The sequence below is a fragment of the Drosophila erecta genome, unplaced genomic scaffold, assembly GCF_003286155.1.
Source record: "Drosophila erecta strain 14021-0224.00,06,07 unplaced genomic scaffold, DereRS2 tig00000055-arrow-pilon, whole genome shotgun sequence".
Taxonomy (NCBI): domain Eukaryota; kingdom Metazoa; phylum Arthropoda; class Insecta; order Diptera; family Drosophilidae; genus Drosophila; species Drosophila erecta.
The window spans coordinates 6,340,221-6,362,413 of NW_020825200.1; the positions used below are offsets into that span (position 1 = coordinate 6,340,221).

The following is a 22,193-nucleotide window of genomic DNA, read 5'->3' on the forward strand; positions in this document are numbered from 1 at the left end:
GCTTTCGCAAAGAGCCAGCATGTCTGCATTTTAAATATGCAGTCAGCACTTATCACCAGCGAAGTATTGTCAAACCACGACTGACTAAGTAGGATCGCACAAACCCCCAGTAGAATAGAGAGTGGAATTGCGATGTAATATACTTCATATATCTCTGGAGGGGCTTTCTTCTCCAATTGGCTACCTTAACAATTTACAAGGACAGTCATATTTTATTCGAGCTGGTCGTTCGTTTTCGCTTTTCATGGCTTTATTTTTGCCTCGCGTTGTAATATTTTTGTATCTTTTGGCGATTTTTCATCTCCATTATTTTGCAGGAAAAATAAATTTGCAAACGGTAGAAGAAATATTTTCACAAAATCCCCAACCAATAAATTTCATCCACCCACCCGTTTGCCATTTTCCTTTCTTTCTGCGCGAGGTTTGGGTGACAAGTCCAGCCTGGTCGAATGGGTTTTTCGGTGGAAGGAGTGGGTTCAGGATGGGATTGGATGGTGGCTCCAATGATAAATGGTCGCGGCTAGAGGGTACTATAATGGCCAGCGATGGCGATGGCGATGGCGGTGGCTTTCACCTGCGATGTGGTAGGAGCCGAATAAAACAAGTATCGGAAAGGAGTATTGCGGAGGAGGGCAAGGGACGGCGAGATCTTCATCCTCGGCTTGTCAAAAGCACTGAACGTGAACATCACTTATATATGTGCTGCATGCCCCAGAGCTCCCACCAAAACCCATTTCCAGGTGCCCACTCTGCGCCCTTTTTTGTCCAGAGCGATTCTCGGCTATATGTGGCGAAATGGACATTTATGAAAGAATTATTGATGCCAACGCCAATATGTGTGCGAGTGTGTGTGCGAGTGTGTGTGTGTGAGTGAGTGTGCGAGTGTGTGCGGGTGGTTGGAAGCTTTGTGGCATATTTTTTATGACTCCCGCAGCGGGACAGAGATGGTGACCAGAATCGGAGCCCGAACCATGGCCTGGCCGGCCAGGTCAAAGGGTGTTCCCTTCTCGCAGCGCCACCCCCCTGCGCCGTATAATACAATAAATTGTCAGGTGGGGCAGCTAGCTGTCAAAATGCAGGGGCATAACTCTCGCTCCCTCTCCCGGCCATCCCCACCCCACCCCACCTTCTATGGCAAAAACGAAAATTTTAATTTATCGACGCCATATGTGGGCAGTGAGCAGTGGAACTATTGCCAGTCAACTGTGTGGAGCCTGCCTGCCCCTTAAGTTCCCACCTACCATTTCTCAACTTCTTTTTGGGGAAATATAAAACTTGATTTACTGCCATTTCGTGTGTGTTTGTGTGTGTGCGGGAGCGGTAGCTGTTCCAGTAGCTCGACTGGTATAATTTAGCGGCAAACGTAACCCAAAATGTTATGATTTGTGAGCCAATGGATACGTACTAGCTGCATATAGTGTATGAACATATAGACGTTTTTTCCTTTTGGTCTTGTTTGCCTGTGGCCATGACTTAAAGCTTTTCCGATACGATTTTAGGCATCTGGTTTTGGTTTGCAGCCAACTGCTTGTGCCATTTTTCGCTGAAAAATGCTGAAAACGAAGTGAAAATATATAATTTTAAGCTTGCACCCAAATTGGCACTAAAGTTATTTATACAAACCCTTTTTGTGTGGCCCTAATTCCGATTTATTGCCATCAAAGAAGAGAAAACTGATTTGGTATTTAATTTTCTTTGATTTATTGATTTCTTTGTAGTGACTTAACTGAACATTAAAATATTGTTCATAATTACACATTTATATTTAGGCATATGTATAGAATTAATTATTAGCAGTTACTCATATATTTTACAAGAATTTTACAACTTTTAGTTTTTGGACAATCTTTTCATTTCGTTAATTCCGTAAACGTTTCGCTTGAATAGAATAAATTAAATTAAAATTACCGTATGCGTTTAGTAGCAACCACAAAAAAAAACACACACGCACACACACACAGACACACAAGGACGAGCGATATTTTGATGTGCTGCACTATGTATAATAATATATCATCGATATTAGATATAATTATATCTAGAGGCTAGACTCCTTACGCTAAATTGTAAACACATTTGTATGTAACTACAGTACATTAGATCACTAGCTTTTCGTTTCACGAGTGAGTCATACATATACACCAAAAACACATAGAGATACGACGACGACTCAATAGAAATGATGGGTTTTGACTGAAGGCCGTACACTCGCATAGCGCCATTCGCGATTCAATCAGCGACCTACTACGGATGCGAAGAGCCCATCCTGGGCCCATATAACGAGTACGGCGCAAAGTATTGGGCCAACGCCGGATGCGGCGGCAGTCCGGGCATGCCGGGTGGCGCCAACGAGGGCGGCAGCATCGATGGCTTTCCATACGGATGGTAACGGGCCGCCGAGAGCGGACTTAGCGGCGGGGTGGGATAGGTGCGCTGGAAAAGCGGATGATTGGGCGGTATGCCGCCGGCGGCCGCTGCACTCAGTACCGCATCCGGCACGGAGGCGGTGTGTGTGCGCAGATGCTGGAACAGATCGTCGGAGGTGCCGAAACGCTTGCCGCAGTACGCCGCATCGCTGCCGATCCAGGAGCAGACGTACGGCATCTGGGAGGCGGCGGCCAGGGCGGCCAATTGGGCGTGGTACGAGGAGGCAGCTGCCGCCGCCGCCGCCGCTGCTGCCGCACTCGAAGATCCGCCCGATCCGACCTGGCTGCCGCTGGTTTTCGATGCACTGCCTCCGCCGCCACCGCCTCCACCGCCCTCGCACTGCGGACATCCCGCCGGACACGGCTGCCCGGCCGCCTTGTTGATGTAGTGCGGACTGGCCGGACATCCGGTGCAGTAGGGATCGCGGCACACGTTCGGCGTGGCCGCCATCATCGACTGCTCCGTCAACCCCTTCATCCGGGCGTAGTTCAGATACGGATTCATCGCCGACGCCTTAAACATGGCGTGATGCGGCGACATCAGCGAACTGGCGGTCATCAAGTCCATGGAATAGGGGCTGCCATAACCTGCAACGGATTTGTAGTGAACTTCGTTTTAGGAACTGCTGCAATATGATCTTATACAACTACTGGAAAAATCAGGCACAAGAGTCGTACTAATCATTTCAATCAATCAATTTTCCCTGATTTTAATCAATTATATAATTCCGGAGAATATTTTTGGGAATTCCGGAGAATATTTTTGAGAATATTTCTCAGAGAAATGGCAAATATATATATTTATATATCTATAATATAATATAATAAAATATATATAATAATATAATATATAGATATATATATTTTGACCATTTTTTCAAGCTTTTTACATGGAATTCCATATTTTTACCATATTTTCAAGCTTTTTACATGGAATTCCATATTTTCAGAATTTTTTCAAACTTTTTACTTGGAATTCCATATTTTCAAGCCTTTAACATGGAATTCCATATTTACGCCATATTTTTGGCATATTTTCAAACTTTTTACGCGGAATGATATATGTACAAAGCACTCGTTTGCCTGCGCCCACCTAATCCCAGCCAGATGGCACTTACCGGGCGGATAATAGGATGCAGCAGCTGCTGCGGCTGAGGCGGATCCTTGCTGGCTGGCCGCGTGCAGGGCCTTCACATAGTTGGCCTCCTTGGCGGCGGCGATGGCGGCTTCCTGCAGGCGATTCGAGCTGGCGATTTGGGCCGCCGCCGCAGCCGCTGCCGCTGCACTGGGACTATGCATGGCGGCCGACTCTTTGGAATTGCTGCGACCGGGCGTTGTGGAGGCGGTGGGCGGCAGGCCGGGACTGCCATTGTGATGCACGGCACCGGCCAAGCCAGTGGTGGTGGGAGTTCTTCTCAGCGAGCCGGTGGCTGTGGGCGATTCCCGATGCTGGGAGCTGGCACTTTGATTCGAGTCGCAGCGCTGACCCGCGCCGCCGTTCGCCATCGATTTGGGGGTCTTAACCCGCTGCTGGGCACCGGTGTTGTTGCTACTGAGATTTGTGGCGCCACAATCGACGGCTGTGGCTATGTTGCTGATGTTGTTGTTCGGCTCGTAGGGCTTAAATGTGGTCGGTGTGGGCTTGCTGCTGCCGCCATGGGCGGGTGGCAATTGCTGCTGCTCCACGGAACCGGTGCTAACGCTGGATGAATGACTGCTAACCGGTGAGGATTTATCGCGTGCACTGCCATCCATTGATGCCTGCTGGCTGAGGCCAAAGGAGCCAGATCCGACCGATCCACTCGAGCCCTTGGGCTGGTGATGCTGCAGTTGCTTGGTGGACTTCTCGATGTTCGCCGCCAGCAGTTTGGGGTTTGTGGTATCTGCCCCAATGGCGCTGCATGTTTGCGCCAATAGCGCCAACGGACTGCTCTTGTTGTCCAGCTGCTGGGTGAAAGAAGTAACAAGAAACACAATGAAAAAAAACGCAAAAACCTGGTTAAATTTGTGTTCGAGTACAATATCGTGCGTTTTGTGCACCGAGCGATAAGATCGCGTCCTCATTGTCTTTCACTCTACTCTGTTTCGGCAAACACTTCTTTGCTGTCTCTGGCCCAGATACTTATCTCTTGCCACAAAACTGGTGCGATCTTGAAATGCTCGTGCAAGTCGACTTTATGCTGCTTTCAGGCGACATAAATAACAGGCACATGGTCGTAAATATCTATAATCCCACAGCATAATAAAGGGAATTATGAGGCTATTAAAATGTTTGCCAAAAAACAGTCGAATGGAAAGATATAGAAATGCATAAATATTACAATGTGGCGTTGGAAAAAATCTAACTACGCCCGTGGGAGTGTTTGTTATTGGGCCCAAGGGTACAAATAAAAATAAAGGGCGTTCCCTGTAGTTGACATCATTTTTTGTATTGACTTTTTATCTGTTTGAAAAAAAACCCCTAAAGTTCTGAAGTCAAGCAATTCCTGTTATCATAAATTAAAGTACCTAATGTAGACGTCCAACTCAATCCATCTTACTCGTTTTCTGCGCTTATTGTGTACAACTAATGTTAATAACATTTAATCAGCGCTCATCAGGTTTTATGGCCATTTCCAAATGAGCAATTAGGCTAATGAAATTATTAGCCATTCGTGATATATTGTGCAATAAACAAGTGCCAGACTTATGTGGGTGGTGGTGCTGGTTGCTCAAAGGGGTTGAGTTGAGTTTTGGGTAGTTAAGTGGGTACTGAAGACAGTTCTATTATTAAGTGAACCACTTTTGGGGGATTTTCATAATAAAACGATAGGCAATCTGCAATCTTTATATAATCCAATTTTAGATTGATATAATCCCATTTTAGATTGATATAAACCCATTTTAGATTGATATAAACCCATTTTGGATTGACAGGATTCCATAAAGGAAATGATAATAGCAAAAACAATTTTTTATGTGCGAAAGAGTTTTTAATGATTGCAGTAAGGAAATCGCTATGATATATCACTTCAACTTCAGCTAATTATAGATGGCTTTATGCTTATTGCTTATCAATTGAGGTCTTCGCTAAATGACTACGCCATATATAGTTGGCCCATAAAGGCGATCGTATATATCGGCATTTAGAGCTATACGAGTGAAAATTACCGATTGAGTAGTACAAAGGGGTATCGAATGAGTGCCGACAAAAGCTGAAATTACAGACGATCGTGGTTATAAGTGTACATAAATGAAATGAATATTGCCCACTCACAGTTTGTGCCATAAATACGAAACACGGTTTTTGCAATAAAATCCATTTCGCCGCATGCCATAAATTATGGCCAACAGAACATGAAGAAGCAGACGCCGTGGAAGCGGAAAGGGAAAACCCGAAACTGAGGCGAGAGTTGAACGTTCATAACTCATAACTCATCGCCCAACTACAACGAGTACTCACACTCATACTCACACTCGCACTCATAGCCACATTGAATATAATGACGTACACACTGGGCTGTATATACGAATATACGAGAAGCGTAATTACGCTTATGCCCAACTGGCGCAAGTCGTAAACTACAAAATATTGAAGCTTTTATAACACTCAATGGGCTGCCATAAATTATTATGATACTATTGTAAAAATGGCAGAATTTCTTATCGGTACTTAAGAGTACTTTGAATGCCCTGTAATCAGCGGGCTTATGTGTGCTCATGAAAGGAGCAACATTCACTTTTATACAAAGGGGATAATTTAGCGCAGAGAACGTTGAGGCTTAATAATAATAATTAAACAGGGCAGGGCAGATATTTTAATAAATAAAAAAAACTTTAAGGATGTTCATCTTGTTACCATACCATAATTTTCAAATATTGTTTGCCTGAATACTTAAGTGTTGGTATTAAAAGCTCATGTTATATTGCTAAAAATATTTGTTTGTAATAGGTAGTGCAGTGTATACTCTAAGTCAACTATAGCCAGCCCCTTTTGTACCTATTTGATTTGAATTTCATGCGGGCATGCCAAGGAACCCCCACAGTCGAATCCTCCTCATCAACACTTTATTAATTATTGGCGCAAACAGAGGGGCGAAACTCACTCTATTTCGTCTCGTTTTTAGCACAATTAGTCATAATTTATTATCATGTTGATAAAGTTTCCGTATTGATTTTCGGTATTACGCATATACGTGTCGCACATTTTGTGCTTTGTTTGTGATTTAGTTTATAAATATTTCCCAATCCCAAACTACGTATGTGTACTTATGTACGCAGATAGCAAGGCCCATATGGGGCTTGTTTAATTTATGATTGGACAATAGCTTCATAAAACGTAGATATATTTTATTTATATGTGCGAATCGCAATGGTATTATTACTCCGTATTCGACCGGTTCACCTAATAATTGAGGCCATGTGGGGGTAATTAAACAAATCAACTTCTGCTGTAGTGTAACTAGGCCTATCAAAATTGTTTACTATGCGCGGACTTTAATGCATTTTTATGAACATGCTAAAATTCTAGAATATCCGGACCAAGTAAAATACTAGTTTTTAACACTTAATTAGCTCTTAAAAGCCAATGGAAACGAAAAGCGAAAAAAAACGAGAAACGTAATATGTACGTATAAATTATGGGTATTGTGATAATTAAAATGTTACACCTTGTGAAAAATGTGTATTCAAAACATCGACACTAACAAGGTAAACAAACAACAACCTGAGTATGGCAATAAAAAACAAAAAAAATAAAAAAACAAGTGAGTACGACAACAACAACAGTAGTCATGGCTGAGCAAGTTGGAAATGAAACCTCAACTGAAATGCATTTAGTTATGCCTTTGCACAATCAAGTCACAGCCGCTTGTTAAATGCGTATAATTTAATTAGACACTTTGGACTAAACACACTGAGCTGTCATGATTTGATTTGATTTATTATCGTCTGTGTACATATTTTTAAAATGCTAATTTTATAGTAAAGGTGTGTTAACTTGGCCACAGGTAGGGAAAATGATCTGTTGTCCGACTTTTAGTACTGGATTTTTCTTTACCAAGGCTTTCACAGTCCAACTTCCAATTTATGCAAGATCTTAGCCAAAAAAAAAGTAACCCCATTCATCATCATGGCACACAAGTTATTTGCTTAGCATTTCACACAAGTGTCACTAACAAAACGCCTCAAGTATTATACAAATTAACAAGAAAAGCTAAATGTGTCAAACTATTTTATAGAGCCCCAAGTCACTTCCCGCCAGTCCATTGAAAACACTTAACATTTGAGAAGTATGACACATCGACATACTTAAGTCATCAACGCACGTAAAGTTGGAACAATAAAAGAGTCTCTGGCAAATAAAAATAAACTAAATTATAAACAAATAAAAGCGGCACGCGAAGCTTTTGGATTGATCGGGGGGTCGAAGGCAAAGTGTATGGCTCACGCACTCAAAGAGCCCTTGAAAAAGCATACTTTATGTTAATATGACAAACAAAATGTTGAAACTTTGTGTGTTTCACTTTTTTTTTGTTTTTTGTTTTTTGGTAAAACAATGACATGACAGCCAAGTGGGGGGTAAGTTTAATTCGTGGTGTTGTAAGGGGGGAAGTCAGTCAGGCAGACAACGAAAGTTGGTAAGACGGATGGCCGACAGCTTATCAAATTGAATCTTTTGATCGATTTACTTTGAAAGCCCTGCCGAAAGGTATAATGTTTTTGAAAAGAAGCAAGCGGCAGAGTGTGCACTTGGATAGCTTTTTAACGAGGGTCATAGCTTATCGTCGAGGTTATTAATGTAAAGTAGCCTTAATTTCATATATATGTGAGTTATGTGCTAGTAAACAGCAATAAAACTTATCTATAATGGATTCGAAGATTTATCTTGCCGCCACGACTCTTTCTTTAAGCACACTTTTTGCCCGGCCATATTTTGTAAAATGCAATTTTCAAAGATTCAGCGGCTCAGGAAATTTCTTTCCCTCGCACTCACATTACGATACAGAAATAGCTGCTATAAATATGAATTACAGGATAAGCATAAAAAGCGGAAATTGTGTGCCGCCGCCATCGTCGACAACGTTTTGCATAAGCCATCCAACGGCAACGTCTTTAGCAGACCCTTCCTTCCAGCTGAAACCCAAAAGCAGCCCAAAACCAACCCAGAACCAACCCAACTCCAACTCCTGACTCAGTTTTTTAAGACGCCCTTGCAGTTTTGCTCGAGAATTATAAAATAAGCGATAAAAATGGTATAAAACTTTATGCAGACTTTGTATTTTCTTCTCTTTCCCCCTTGCTCCCTCCCTCTCTTTCTGCCCAAAGAACCTGACTCTGTCGTTATACATATTATGCATGTATATTATATCATACCGCCTGTTAACACCTCTTTGTATACGCTTATTTATATACGAGTTTTTCTTCGATTTTTTTGGGCGATAATAAATTTTGGCTTGGTTTGGGTGAAGGAGGAACAAATAAACGGTATATGGATATGAGACATTTGCATAAATGGCTATAAAAATATTAAGAGCCTTGCGCCCAAGTTGAATTAAATGATTCATCTAGAGTTTTAATATAACGAGCTGGGCGGCATGAATATAGAAGTAGGAAAAACTATTTTTAAATTCGATATTTAGGTGAAATATCTTGATTTACTCTTGATTTATGTAATGTTTGAATATGTTCTTATGCCAAATAGTTTTGGGTATTCATACCAATCCTAGTAATATATAGCTTATTATTTATTTACCAATAAATTAATCTGAAATTCCATGTGTATAATAATTAAGCTTTTTAACATTCATTTAAATTGCTTGTCAGAAAAAAAAAAGTGTTAAACGATTGCAATTATTGGTTTTCCGGGGTTAAAGGAACACCCCTTAGGAAACTAAAGCCCGGGCTAAAAGGTCATAAATGATTAGACCCTCCGCTCAACCGTAACCCCATTACGTACTGTTCGTAGGTCCTACCACATGTACATGTGCATACATAGACTAGACGGCCAGTTCGACCACAACTGCAATTCAATATGCCTGTTGGTTGATTTTCAGCCGGCACGGCACAATGGGAGAAACACAAAACCCTGTCACATTAACTGTCAACTGCCGCACAACTGACACTTGTCATATTGACAACCGACAGCGTCATTTGACTGTCAAACGCGGGCCAACAGAGTGAACAAACAGCAAATAAAGCCGAGCAACGACGAGGCCATCCCTGGCACCAAAAAACAAAAAAAAAAAAAAACCGTACGACTATACGACTATTCGACTAGCCGACTACATCCATGTGGCATGTGGCAATGCCCGGCATGGCATAGAGTTGCCACTGCCGGTGAAGAGCACTTGGCGTTAGACAATGTTGCAATTTTAGACGTTGCATGAGCCTGAGTCCCAACTGTCAGCCATATCATTGCAATTGTCACAGTGGCTTGCTGCTGCAGTTGCCGCTGCACTGGGTGCACTTTGAGTGACACATTAATGCCATTTTCATGTGTCACTCTTTCTTTCATTTGCAGTGGCCCCCACTCGGCGGGATCTCTTGGAAAACTTGACTGGGGTCGTGTCTTGTTTCTCTGTTAGATTTCATGTCAGACTTTTGTCGACATTACGTGTCTATTTAGTTTTCAGTTGGCAGTTGTTATAGCTTCGCTGCTGCTGCATTTTCCGTTGTTGGCCTTTTTTGTGCTTTTGTTTTTGTTTTTTTTTTTTTCGTTTTGGTTTCCAGAGCTGTGTATGCAAACATTTGCTTTTCGTCGCCGCATTCCTCACCTCTTTTTTCTTTAGCAGCATTTTTTTCTATACTTATCTTAGTCGTTTTTTTTTGGTGTAGCTGTGCAAATTACTTTGTTGTCTTGGGCCTTCTTATTTGCATGGCGAATATTTTTTCTATCTTTTGTCAGGTGTGGCTTACTTGGTTGCCCAGGTGGGTGAAACTACGGCGATTAGGGTAATTAGGGGATGAGAGTAAATAAATATTTAGGCGCTTAAAATAGTGGCAAAGCGAAATTTCCCATTTGAATATATTCTCATTTATTCCATTTGCAAGTAACATTTGAATGGATCTAGGTGCTAGATCAAAGTCTACTGTAAAACAGTGCATATACGCAATGTAATTAACCCCATAACCTATGAGAAGCTATGGAAATGGAAAAGAACATTAACAAGGCAATGATCTTTCGCAGATCCATCACTTAATCTCACTTCCCACTGGCAATGTACACATTTATTTTATCTTGCTATTGATGTCAACGCCAATTGGCATATTCCATTATACCGCTCATCACTCATGTGGCAGCACAACGACGTATACAAATAAATACGACTATATATACGACTCAAAAATAAGGCCTCTCAAGGTTGCTCTTAGATTAGCGCAGCTGTCTCTAGCCTAATGGTGTTTATTTTTTCAATTCTCGCCAGCTCTAACTGTGTATCCGCCATATCCGCCGTGTATCCTTAATTTGGACAACGTGTTTATCAATCATACGCAACGTGCGCCTGTCACCTGCCATCTGCGATCGTCTGGCCAGCATTGTGATGGAATGCGTCAACGTGGGCGTTACTTTATGACGGGCCTGTACTTCCTCTCGCTTTATATGGCATTCCAAAAAATAATTATACATATGCGTAAATAAATATGGAATTAACAGCTCAGAGGGTTATGCAAACGCGTATCATTGTTACTATCAGCAAACGCAACTATTTACTTTAGGAATTCTTTCGAAATGACTCGGCTAAGATTATCTCATTTTTTGACATTATCTATTTTATGCACATTAGGTTAGTGCTATTAATAACAGCACTTTATTAAGATTTATTTAAAATTCGCTGAGCGAGGTACCATAAATTGTGGCAATATATGAACGTATATACTAAATATCTTATAAGTCGTTCCATCTATCTGAAAGGGCATATTAATCTTCAGATCAGTTGAATCACTTATGGCGAATTCCAAATGGCGCTGTCAGTTTAATTAGTTGAGTAAGTGTATGCATACAGTTTAGCACCTCAAAACTGGCTCATGAGGGGTTCACAGAATTTTAATGTATCATTCCCGCGAACCTCGAACACACACGGCCACCGATTATTTCAGCACAAATCTTTGTTGTTCATCAAGAACAATAATTTCGATATTTTATTCCCCCCCCCATTTAGAGGAATTCGCATTTATTGCGCTTGTGTGCGGTGTGGCAGCTGTTGGCCTGGCAAATTAGCATAAAACCAAGCAAAAGGTGTCTGTCATTGCTGTCAAGTGAATTGAATGTCTGTGCCCACATGCGGCATTCATTAATTCCTACTTTCCGACTGATCCGCGCCGTTTGTGTCGCTCATATTTTCTCGATTTTATTTTTATTAAGAAAAATCTTTAAGCTGACAGCTGACTAAATTAATTTGACAATAATTAGCATTTCAAGTTGTCAGCGTTAATGAAAATTTCCACACCTCCCGCCCTCCCTCCAACTGATGCATTCGCCTTCGGTCATCGCCATTGCGATCGCATAATGAAACCAACGACACTTTATTATTTCAGTCCACTGCAATTGCAGCATTATTGGTGTCTCACTGGCATTGTTGGCTGTCAACTGGCTGTTGCCTTGGCTCGCCTGTCAAAATGCCAAATGGCCGACAAGCTTTTGGGGCGGCACGGGGTGCTACACGGTCCGAAAAGTCCTACAACAGTTTCAAATCCCCTTCAAATTAGGAAATAAACAAATCTTAAAGAGAGGCATGTCCACCTTCCATTACTGCACAAAAAATAGTCCGTTATTATCCTCTTGGTTATTTAGTTTCTTAGTTTTCTTTAGTCTTGTCGTTAACCTGATAAAATCGAAAATCTGCATTGTATGTAGGATTGCAAGAACGATAAAATTCTCCAAGTGTATGCCGCTGACGATGAGCCAGTGGATGTGGATCAGACCCCTCACAGACCCACAAAATGTTCGTTCGGAGGTGTCATTCGCATTTGGCATCGCGTTAATTACGTGTTATTTATAATTATGCCGCTCTACAGTTGCGTTGACAAGTGTTGTCAGCAGCCCTCCCTTCTTCCTGCCACGCCCTCCTTGCCACGCCCTCTTCTGATTATGTTTTCTTCTGCACTTGCAGCCTCCTCGTTTTTGGCTTAATTCATTTTACCGGCCTCCCTTGCGTGTTTGATTTGCATTTTTTGAGCAACAACATTAAGTGGTTTTAATTTTGACGTTCTGGTATTGAAAAACTTCTGGTGGCTAGTTATATGGTTATATAAAGTATCTTGACATTTTCTATTATTACTATGTAATAATTCTTTTAGGTATTTATAAGTTATTTTAAAGTCTTTTGAAATTTTAATGAGTGTAGTTTAGGTGCCCGCATAGCCAGGGCTCACTGTACCTATGCAATAGATAGCGCTGCAGAAACGACTAACTGAAAGCTCGGTAAAGGAAAACAAATTGTTGTTGCACTTCCGTTGCCAGTCAACTCTGACAGCAAGAAAGAGACGGTGATAAGGGGGCAGAGGGAGATGGATGGAGAGTGGGATCTTCCACTATTTTAGCACTTCGCGCCGTTTCTGCCAAACTGACAGCTTTGAGTTGCACAGCTGTTAACCCAGCTCCCCCAACTCCTGGCCATTACACAAAAAGTTTTTTTTTAGGAATAATCATATAAATAATAAATAATATTACAAAAGGTTTTTGAGTTTTCGGAAGTTTTTGGAAACTAAAAAGCAATATTCAAGATCTTGAGTTGAATGCTAATACTATTTATATCTTTAATAAATTTTCCTCAGTGCAGATACAATTTGCGAATAAAAAATGCACTTGGGCTGTCTATTCCAAAAAACGAAACTGAAGCAGCTGGATTTTTTTTGGCGAGCAACAGAGACAGGGAGTACGACTGAATGACGTGCTGACGCCTCTTCTCTCGCTCCCTCCCCATGCCCCATGCCACCTGCCCCATGCCCCCTGCCCCCAACCCCCCATAAAGCCTTCTGCCTGTCTGCATAATAAAATGCGAAAATATGCAAATAGAGCCAAATAACGCGAGCAATGCAACCAACAACACACGGCAATGGAAGGGGTTTTAGCGGGAAAAGCGGGCAGGGTATCTACCCCTTCGTTAGATTATTTCGCTGCGATAAGCCAAAGAAACAGCAAAAAAAGCAGCGAAAAAAAACATTGCACATTTTGTTGTATTTTTTATTCGCCGAAATACGACGAAATGACAGGGCGACAAGCCAAAAAGACAGCGGAGACAGCTGAATAAATGAATTGCAGTAGGTAAATTTTATTCGCAACACTCGCTCGCTCGGCTAATTTGAATAGGCAGGCAGGCCCCCTTTGGGCTCCTCGTTTTCCTCGATTCCCTCGATAAAGATGCTACCCACACGAAAAGTGTGGAAAGCCTTTGTTCGGTGCAAGATATTTGACACGTGATAACGCACAAGGCGAGCCTGGGAAAACTGCAAGAGGCGTGAGATGTGCAGCGCATTGTTCTGTAACAGCTCGATACACTTCCTACCCGCTTTCCAGTTTTCCCAAGTCCATGGAAATGTATTAGCACTGGCTTAGCGGCAAGTGCAACAACAAATGCTTATAATTACTGTTCCCGATTGATTTGTTGTGCAAATACATTGGCAATGTTCCCAAATAGAAACGCTGTGCATTTATTCAGCCTTTTTGGCACATGATCATAATCAAGCACACTGCAGTTGAACAGTTGAACGATTGTCAATTTTCGTGGGGCTGTCTGTCAGCAGCATTTCCCCTGCGTAAGTCAAACGAATGTTTTTGTAACTTGACATTTGACATGACATTCAAGTCGTTGGAAAGTAAAAACTGTGACAGTGTCTTTAATTCGTTTTATTTTCCCTATACGCTTGCTTTTATTTTCCTTTTGTATATATCAACCTTGCAATTTTTTGCCTTGAAGTGTCACAAGTACTGCCTGTCTATATGGGCGGGGGGTGGGTTTGTTTTTTTTTTTTTTGGAAAAGTGTCAACGGCAGTCGAAAGACAACAAAGCGAAAGAAAAACGAAAGCCAAGAAGAGCTAGAAATTTGTAACCGAATAGCAATCAAAATGTGTCACTTTGACACATGTCAGTTTGTATTTAAATGAACTTTTCCGCCTCTTTTGTTGATGGGGCATATTTCATTGTTTTTTTGCCCAGAAATAAAATTAAACAAAGTTGGGATAACATTTCTGCCAAGTGTCAGTCGCTTTTGAAGGCTTGAATTCAATTTTTTGGGGGCAAACGAAGAATAATAACAATCAATTCATATAAGTTACTAAGTATATTGAAGGTACATAAACATACACACATTTCATTTTAATTTTTTGTAAATAAAAGTGATATTATGTAAAATTTAATTTCAGAACCATTTTCAGACTATCCCAAAAAGTTGATTTAAAGGCAGCTGTAAATATTTAAATCTGAAGATAATTTATGATCAATTTAATTTCTTTTGGCCTATTGTTGCTCCGTGTGCCGACCGGGCCATAATTTCTTTATCGCAATCGGTCGAAAGGCACTTTCACTTTCGGTGCTCGTCGTGAATTGAGACCGGCTTGCAACACGAAAAGTAATTTGAAACGCTTTCAAATGACTGCCACAAAATTAATGGACACCAATCAGACACTCACACAGAGTGCGACTCGTTCAAGTGGCGCCAATTAAAATGATTAACATCGTGATAGAATAAATAATAAAAAAAATATAGCCGAAAAAAGTGTCCACCGGCTAGCGGAAATAAACGGAATAGCCGATGATAAGAGGGCTTTGATAGCTCACAAGTTGTTTCAGCGCATAATTGATGTGATTGAGATTGATTGTTTATTTGTTTGCCGCCCATTCGGTGGTTTGATTTGATTGAAATTGTCGCTCCCCAATCGGAACCCCCTCCCCCCCCAAAAAAAAGGCGCCAGTTTGACCGCTTTGTGGGCTTATCAGCCCTACATTTTAGCCCACTTCTTTATATACACTTTTTATGGGTCCCCGACTGGTTCGCTTTTACAGAGAAACCTATAAATACGAACATACTTGAATGCCTTGGGTTTCTTTCAGAAATGCAGAGCTTCAAAAGCAATTTGTGTGCACTTAGTATCAAATGTTTTGTTGAGCTGTGAAAGCCCCATTCTTCCAATGGTCCTATTTCTTTTGTGAATGGGCATTTGGGCGGCCAGCTGATAAATATTCATCAGCAATCTTAAGGCAATCACTCATACGCCCCGTAACCGACTTAATGATTGATACCATTTGAAACCCATTTAATTTTCACCAGATTACCAGGGCATTAAGTATGCCGCCGTAACGGTCAAGCGTTTCCCTGGACATGTGGAAATTATGGGATTTTTTTTTTTTTTTTTCACTCTGTGCGTCGGCTTTAAAACCAATTTGGGAAAATGTGTAAGGTAAAACCCCGATGTCACATGGCGACGCCATAAGCATGTGCTTGGACATAATTAGGGTTGTTATGGGGTGGCAAGTACCAAAACCTTTTAAACGCAATCTTTTTTAAGTAGCAGTAAATACATTTTAAATGCATGCCTTTCTTTTGTATTCTAAAATAGCACCAAAGTATTGTAGTACATATAAAGTATTTAAAAACTTGGCGCAACCCGTTTATTCGAACAATTAAGTTTGTGACACATCTCATGATGCTGCTAATGGCGATGATGATAATGCAATTGACAGTTATCAGCGGGAACATTAATTTGATTACTTCTATATGAATTTATTGGTTAATTTGTTGGAGCATTTTACGATTATTGACTTTGACTGTTTTATAACCCACATTCGCCCCTCTCTACCAGCCCCCAACCATCAAATCGATTATCTCGGGCCATAATTTGTAATGCCGCGACTTAACTCTATCGAGAAAAAAAAATACATAAAAAACAGGTTATTATTTTGCGGTTTAAGCGGCGATTGCAATTCATTATCATAGTTGCCGCCTCGCGTGCATTTAAATGAATTCATTGAGTTTCACCCATTCAATTTGTACATACGCAAGCATTTAGTTTTCAAAATGCTATTTGCCATGAATGGTTATGACTACAGTTTTGAACTGAAAGGGGGTTTCGGAGGTGTGACCAACACGATTCGATGTGGCCAAGTTTTAACTGATAAATGCCGTTTGATTGCACCCCTAAACGGCAGTAATATAACACTAATATAGTGTGTTGGACGCTGCTGTACAAATTTTATTGCTCTTTCTATTTCATACAGTATATTTATAGTGGCTTATTAACGAAATTGGATCGTTAAATTTATGATCTCACCATAAAATGTCATAAATCTATTAATGAACTGCCGCAGATATCGATTCAGTGACTGTATACTTTTTAAGTCTGTTCCTAATCGGTTTCTTATCTCTCCGCAAAAGCCAAGTGTTTTGCAGATAATCTATATCAAATTCAGTTCCATTGAAATTTAAACCGGCGAAGCCATTGTTAGACATTTTGATTGATTTGATGGAATTTATTGGGCACTTTGATTTGATTAAATACACAAATGTTGACTAATGTTGCATTTATAAACGCGGATAAGAAGCAACTATAAACAGCAGTCTTAAAATAAAAGTGAACCACTTATTTCAGCGTGGAACGTACGATTATTGTACTTCTATGTATGCAAACCCAAATGGCTTCGCAAAATGTATACAGCTCATGTAAATTGACTTTTAACCCAGCCCAACCCCAATTAGAGTGTCATAACAATTTCGCTGTACATCTTGTAGCTCGGTTGTCTGTCTCGCATTTCACATATTTAAAATGTTCCAAGAATTAATTAACACTTTGGACAAAAACTATTATTTGTGTGCGAGTACAAAAAATTAACATGACAGCTCTAGACATGGCAATTTATCACCAGCATAACAACACGTTGGGGCCAAACTCAACTCGACTCATTTGTTGTAGCCTGGCATTTCAGCTGTTGATGACACTTTAATTAGAGCCACACGCAAGCACAAGGCCCAAAGAATGGCCCATTTGGCGGGGAAAATTCGCCGGGGGGAAAGCCCAGAGACTTAGCCGTTATGTCAAGCGCACACTTTAACTGCCAGATACGAGCAGATCCGAGCAGTTGTGTTGGGTTTATTTGGTGGCCCAAACCAAACCAAACCAAACCGTTCGCTGGCAAGCAGCCTGTGGTTAACTGGAAATGAACGTCGGACTGCATAAATGGCCGCTTGACTGACACATTTAATTATATTAATGATGTTTGCGGTCAGCTGACATTTGCACTTTATTTACCTTTTTCTGCTGCTCTGTCAGTTTAACTGTCCGACTGTCTGAATGTCTGACTGTCCGACTGTCCGACTGACTGACTGACTGACTGACTGACTGGTCTTGAGCTCATGTTAAGCTGACATGAGTCCGCGCAAAACTGGAACCCAAGCTGACTTTCACGTTCACATTTCAGTTTTCAGATTTCAGATTTTGAGTTATTGCCCAACAGATAACTCCTCTGGTCGCATTTATTTCCATTTTTCGACGCCACTGCCTTCTTCGGTCGAAAAGTTTTGTAATTTTTCAACGTGTGACAGCAAATTATCAACAGTCACTTTGAAGATCTCTCTTTCTGTCTCTGTCTCTGTTGCTGTTTCTGTATCTCTTTCTGTCTCTGTCTCCGCATTTATGGGGCGCCACATAAAAGATACATATACAAATGATGACACCGACAGCTGTCAGGCTTAGTTTATTTGATTTTATTATAATTAATTATAAGCAGCTGCCATTAATCATTGAATAATTTATATGTTCGCAGATACTATCGCAGATAAAGCGCAAAGACGAAGGTTAGTTAGTCACCGAGAGCTACGTATACATCAATTTACTCAAAGTTAAACTCTTTAAGGTAAGTTTTCCATTGCATCGCACGAATATTAATAGAAGGTCATAATTTAATGATCGACAGAATTGGAGATAGCATCTCATTACTTTAAGCCGCAACACTTAGATTTGAATAAATCCTAGATTCGCAAAATCTGTCAGTCACTTGGCACCGGAACCAGTTCATCACGGGCCTCGTACTTCAGATACGATCCGTTGATTTATGGGTTTTGCCTCATTTGCGCCACCGAAAAGCTTTCACACGACCAATATGGAAATTGCTGGTTCTCTCTCTCCACCGAAATCAGTAAATCACGTAAGCTACGAAAACGCTATTTCAAATTACCCAGTTAATGAATGTACTCATCGTGCTGGTGCTATAAACTGCTTCCGTTCTTTCCGAACGAAATGCGCTCAACAAATTAAAATGAAAATTTATGAGTCTCACGGCAGTTCGAAGAGAGATAGTTTGGATAAAGTGAGTGGGGAAAATGGGGACCACAACAACTTTGACTCTGATTAACTGCCATAGTTCCTCGAACTACGTGTGTGTGTGTGTGTGTCTGTGTGCCTGTGTGTAAGTGTGCGAAATTGCATTTGTTTTCTGTCATTATAAATTCAAATTTGGCGCGCCATAAATTTAGATACAATATCCAGAGGTGCACTCCGACTCTCTAAACACTTTCAGACGGAGGCAACTCGGCTGCAGATTTACATAGTTTAATATGAACAAACATAAATAAGTTTTATGTGCAGATATTGGAGAATTTATCGTTTTACGATTGTGAACTCGCTATGTTCGCCTTTTCGCCGCCTCCCCCCAAAAAACAGTTCCGTTTGCTAGCACATGGCCCAAAGTCTTCTGGAAGTTTGAAGGAGGTTGTTCGTTGGTAGTTTCCTACATATTTCGCCAGTGGCAAGCTCCTCACAGTCGACACAGACATTTTTATTATTTATGAAATATGGCTCGACAATCTATTTCAGATGTCTGAAATGTCGATAGTTTGTTATTCATAGCTGCAAGTTTTATAATCGACCGTTGCGAATTGGGTGTTATTGCTTATATCTGTATTTAGCCATGACGATTATGGCATTTCTCTTATTCATATATTCACTAATCCATACCTTCAGTCTTAATTAGATTTGTTCTGCTTAGCGTTCGAAATGCCCGAGTAATATAATGTTCTTTATAGAGAGGGTTAGGAATGCCATAACAATTACGTTGTTTCTTTCGACAATTTTAATTTATTTTTTCTATGTTTAACCTAATCAAAAAAATATATATTTGAAATATTAGTTTTAAGGTGATTTCTTAAATTTAAATACTGTTTTATATAGCATTTGCCATGAAATAAGGAAAGTAATAAAAGTGCATGTAAAATCACAATAACAAACAAAACACTCCCGCAGAACCAATTCAATTATTATTAATTCCCATATTAGACAGCTAAACAAGCTTACTAAAAAACCAATCGCATTAATCAATGAGCTGTATTAAGCGATAAGCGCGCAAAGTCCATATAAACGCAATAAATTTCTGATTCCCGTATGAAACAGAAACACCTTGTGAATTATCCCCAAAATCCCCCTCCCCCCCCAAAAAAAAAATGATACAAAAGAGATGGGCTTACCGCTGTTGGGGCAGCTGCAGCTGTCATATAATCCGGTCTTAAATAATGATGATTGCTGGATTGCAGCATTTTATTATAATTTGTTAAATCCACTTTGACGGCTTTTCTTTGGTGGTTTGGTGGAGGTGTTGAGTGGTTGTTGTTGCTCTTGTAGCGACCGCAAAGTACGGCAGCGCGCTTAACGGTAAATGCCAATTTATGTGGCGTGTGCTGCCAACTCGTGTGAAAAGCGGCGCCTGCGCCTGCGCCTTGCCTGAAATATTTTCCAGCTGCCTGACTTTTCGCTGATTAAGCCGTCCACGTTTCGCGGCTCTCGTTGATGTGAGTACTTATTTATGATAATTTATTATTGTTATTTTTGTTTTTGTTTCTTTTTTTTTTACAAATATTATTTATTCCGATTTCGATTCGAAATCGTTATTGCTGATGCTTGCGCTGCGCTTTGTTTGTAATTCGATTTCATTAATAATTCAGTGCTGTGGCGCACGGGGGGTATTTCATTTCTCATGCGTCGAGTTGTGACTTTCACACCAGCGGCATATTAATTTGTTGTTGTTGTTTGCTGGCTTCGCTTTAATTGTGCAATAAATTCATTAAGTATTATAATTGCCTCAGCGTTATTTAGTATTTATATGTGTACACGATATGTGTGTAAAAAAGAATTTACACATTACTTTCTTTGCTGGCTTGCATATGCATTACATACATACGAGTATATGCACATATGTATTTTTGTTTGATTCACGCATGGGCTTGTACAATGTATTCAGTTATGGATTTCCCTTTTATTAGATATATGTACTTTATTTATTTCTTTGGCTTGGCCGTTTTTGGTTAGTGGTTTCGCTCGAATGCCTCGTTGAGGGCGCGTTTTATGATGAGGCACGTACGTTATTAGATGGTTCCGGGAACGTGGGGTTATCCAAAAGTTCGCAATTTAGTGAGCTAATTTTGTTTCACATGTATACTTTGTTTTAAACTCAGTCTAATTTTGATAAAGCACAAAGATCACTCGAAAACGGTTTACAAAACAGGCGAATGTGTGGACTTTTTCCTTTTATTTATTTGATTTCCTTTTTTTTTTTTTTACGTATTTTTGCGTTTGGGGGGGAAGTGCATATATATCCGCCTGGCCGATTTTACGCTTTCGCACTCACAACACAACACTCCGGTCGTAGCAGTCCGTCCGTTCAGCGCACGTACGAACTTTAAACGTGAAATAACGAAATTCGACTAAAAATCTATAAACAACATGACGTGCACGCGCTCCTTTTCCTTTTCGCTCTTTTCGTGTCACCCCCACTCTCCAAACGGCTCTCTCGCAGCTCAGTAGTTTTGCGCTCGCTTGAAAACCAGTTCGCTCTTTGTTGTTTGTGGCCGTTTTCGTTTTCAACAAGTGTGCTTTTGTTGTTGTCCGAGGCCATGCGCTCCCCTTTTTTTCTGAGGAGCGAGAGCGAAAGAGCCAAGTAGTTGGAGCACGAGAGCAAAAGTGTTCAGTTCTGCGCTCTTTGCTGAGCGCGCATGTTTTTCGCTGAGACAGCGAATTTCGCGTGGGAGCGGAGAGCCAAAAAAGCGCAGTAGAATTGGCGGTTAGTAGTAGATGGGTACTATGAGAAAAAGGGCAGTGTTGACAATGGGAAGTAAAGGAAATTTTTGGATATTTTTGAAAATGTATATTTACTGCTTTGAAGTTAATTGATTTTAGTAGAAAGCGATCATAATTATTGTTAATGGATAACTTAACCTTTACAAATATTTCTATAAAATGAGAAAAATTTCAAATTATTCCACATTTTTGTAATACTTTCAAATAACTTTAAGAAATATTGAAATTCACATTGCCTTTTAACTAAGATCAAGCCATAAATCTTAAAAATTACGTATACGCCCAGATGGACAGTTTGGCCTTTAAAATATTTGTGTTTTCGTTGAGTACTACATTAAAATATTCCACAAATGTATAAATAAAATGTACGAAATTAAAAATAGAGGCAACACTCACACACAACGCTGTGCACACCGACACCAACACGCTCATTGGGCGATCGCCGCTTCTGTGTAGCCATTTTGGGTAATTTTGTTGCTGTTGCTGTTGTTTCGCAGTGTTTTGTGGGGAATTTATTTCCACACATGTGTGTGTGTGTATGTGTGCAGCCATGGCGCTTGTGTGCGTGTGGAGAGCGCAACGGCGTCGGCCATAATTGTTTACGAGCAGGTGGGCGCTTGTTAGTGTGCTGGTGTGTGTGTGTGGCGGGGGTGAGGAACGTGTTAAAAGCTGCAAGCCGAGAAAATATGACCCAATGAGGGAGACATTTCCGTGGAGAGAACACGATT

General features: G+C 40.7%; 1 protein-coding gene across 2 annotated transcripts; it reads right to left on the bottom strand.

Moving 5' to 3' along the window:
- Window positions 1-1,749: 1,749 nt before the first annotated feature.
- Window positions 1,750-21,123, bottom strand: LOC6540632 (zinc finger protein Elbow). Of its 2 annotated transcripts, none has more exons than XM_001968850.3 (3): window positions 19,860-21,123; window positions 3,545-4,370; window positions 1,750-3,014 (listed from the first exon to the last, which is right to left on the bottom strand). In XM_001968850.3, the coding sequence occupies exons 1-3, from the start codon at window positions 19,926-19,928 to the stop codon at window positions 2,245-2,247; spliced, it is 1,665 nt and encodes a 554-aa protein (XP_001968886.1). In that variant the 5' UTR covers window positions 19,929-21,123; the 3' UTR covers window positions 1,750-2,244. The 2 variants fall into 2 exon arrangements, with proteins under 2 accessions (XP_001968886.1, XP_015015092.1); XM_015159606.2 differs by having other exon boundaries at window positions 3,545-4,373.
- Window positions 21,124-22,193: the final 1,070 nt, after the last annotated feature.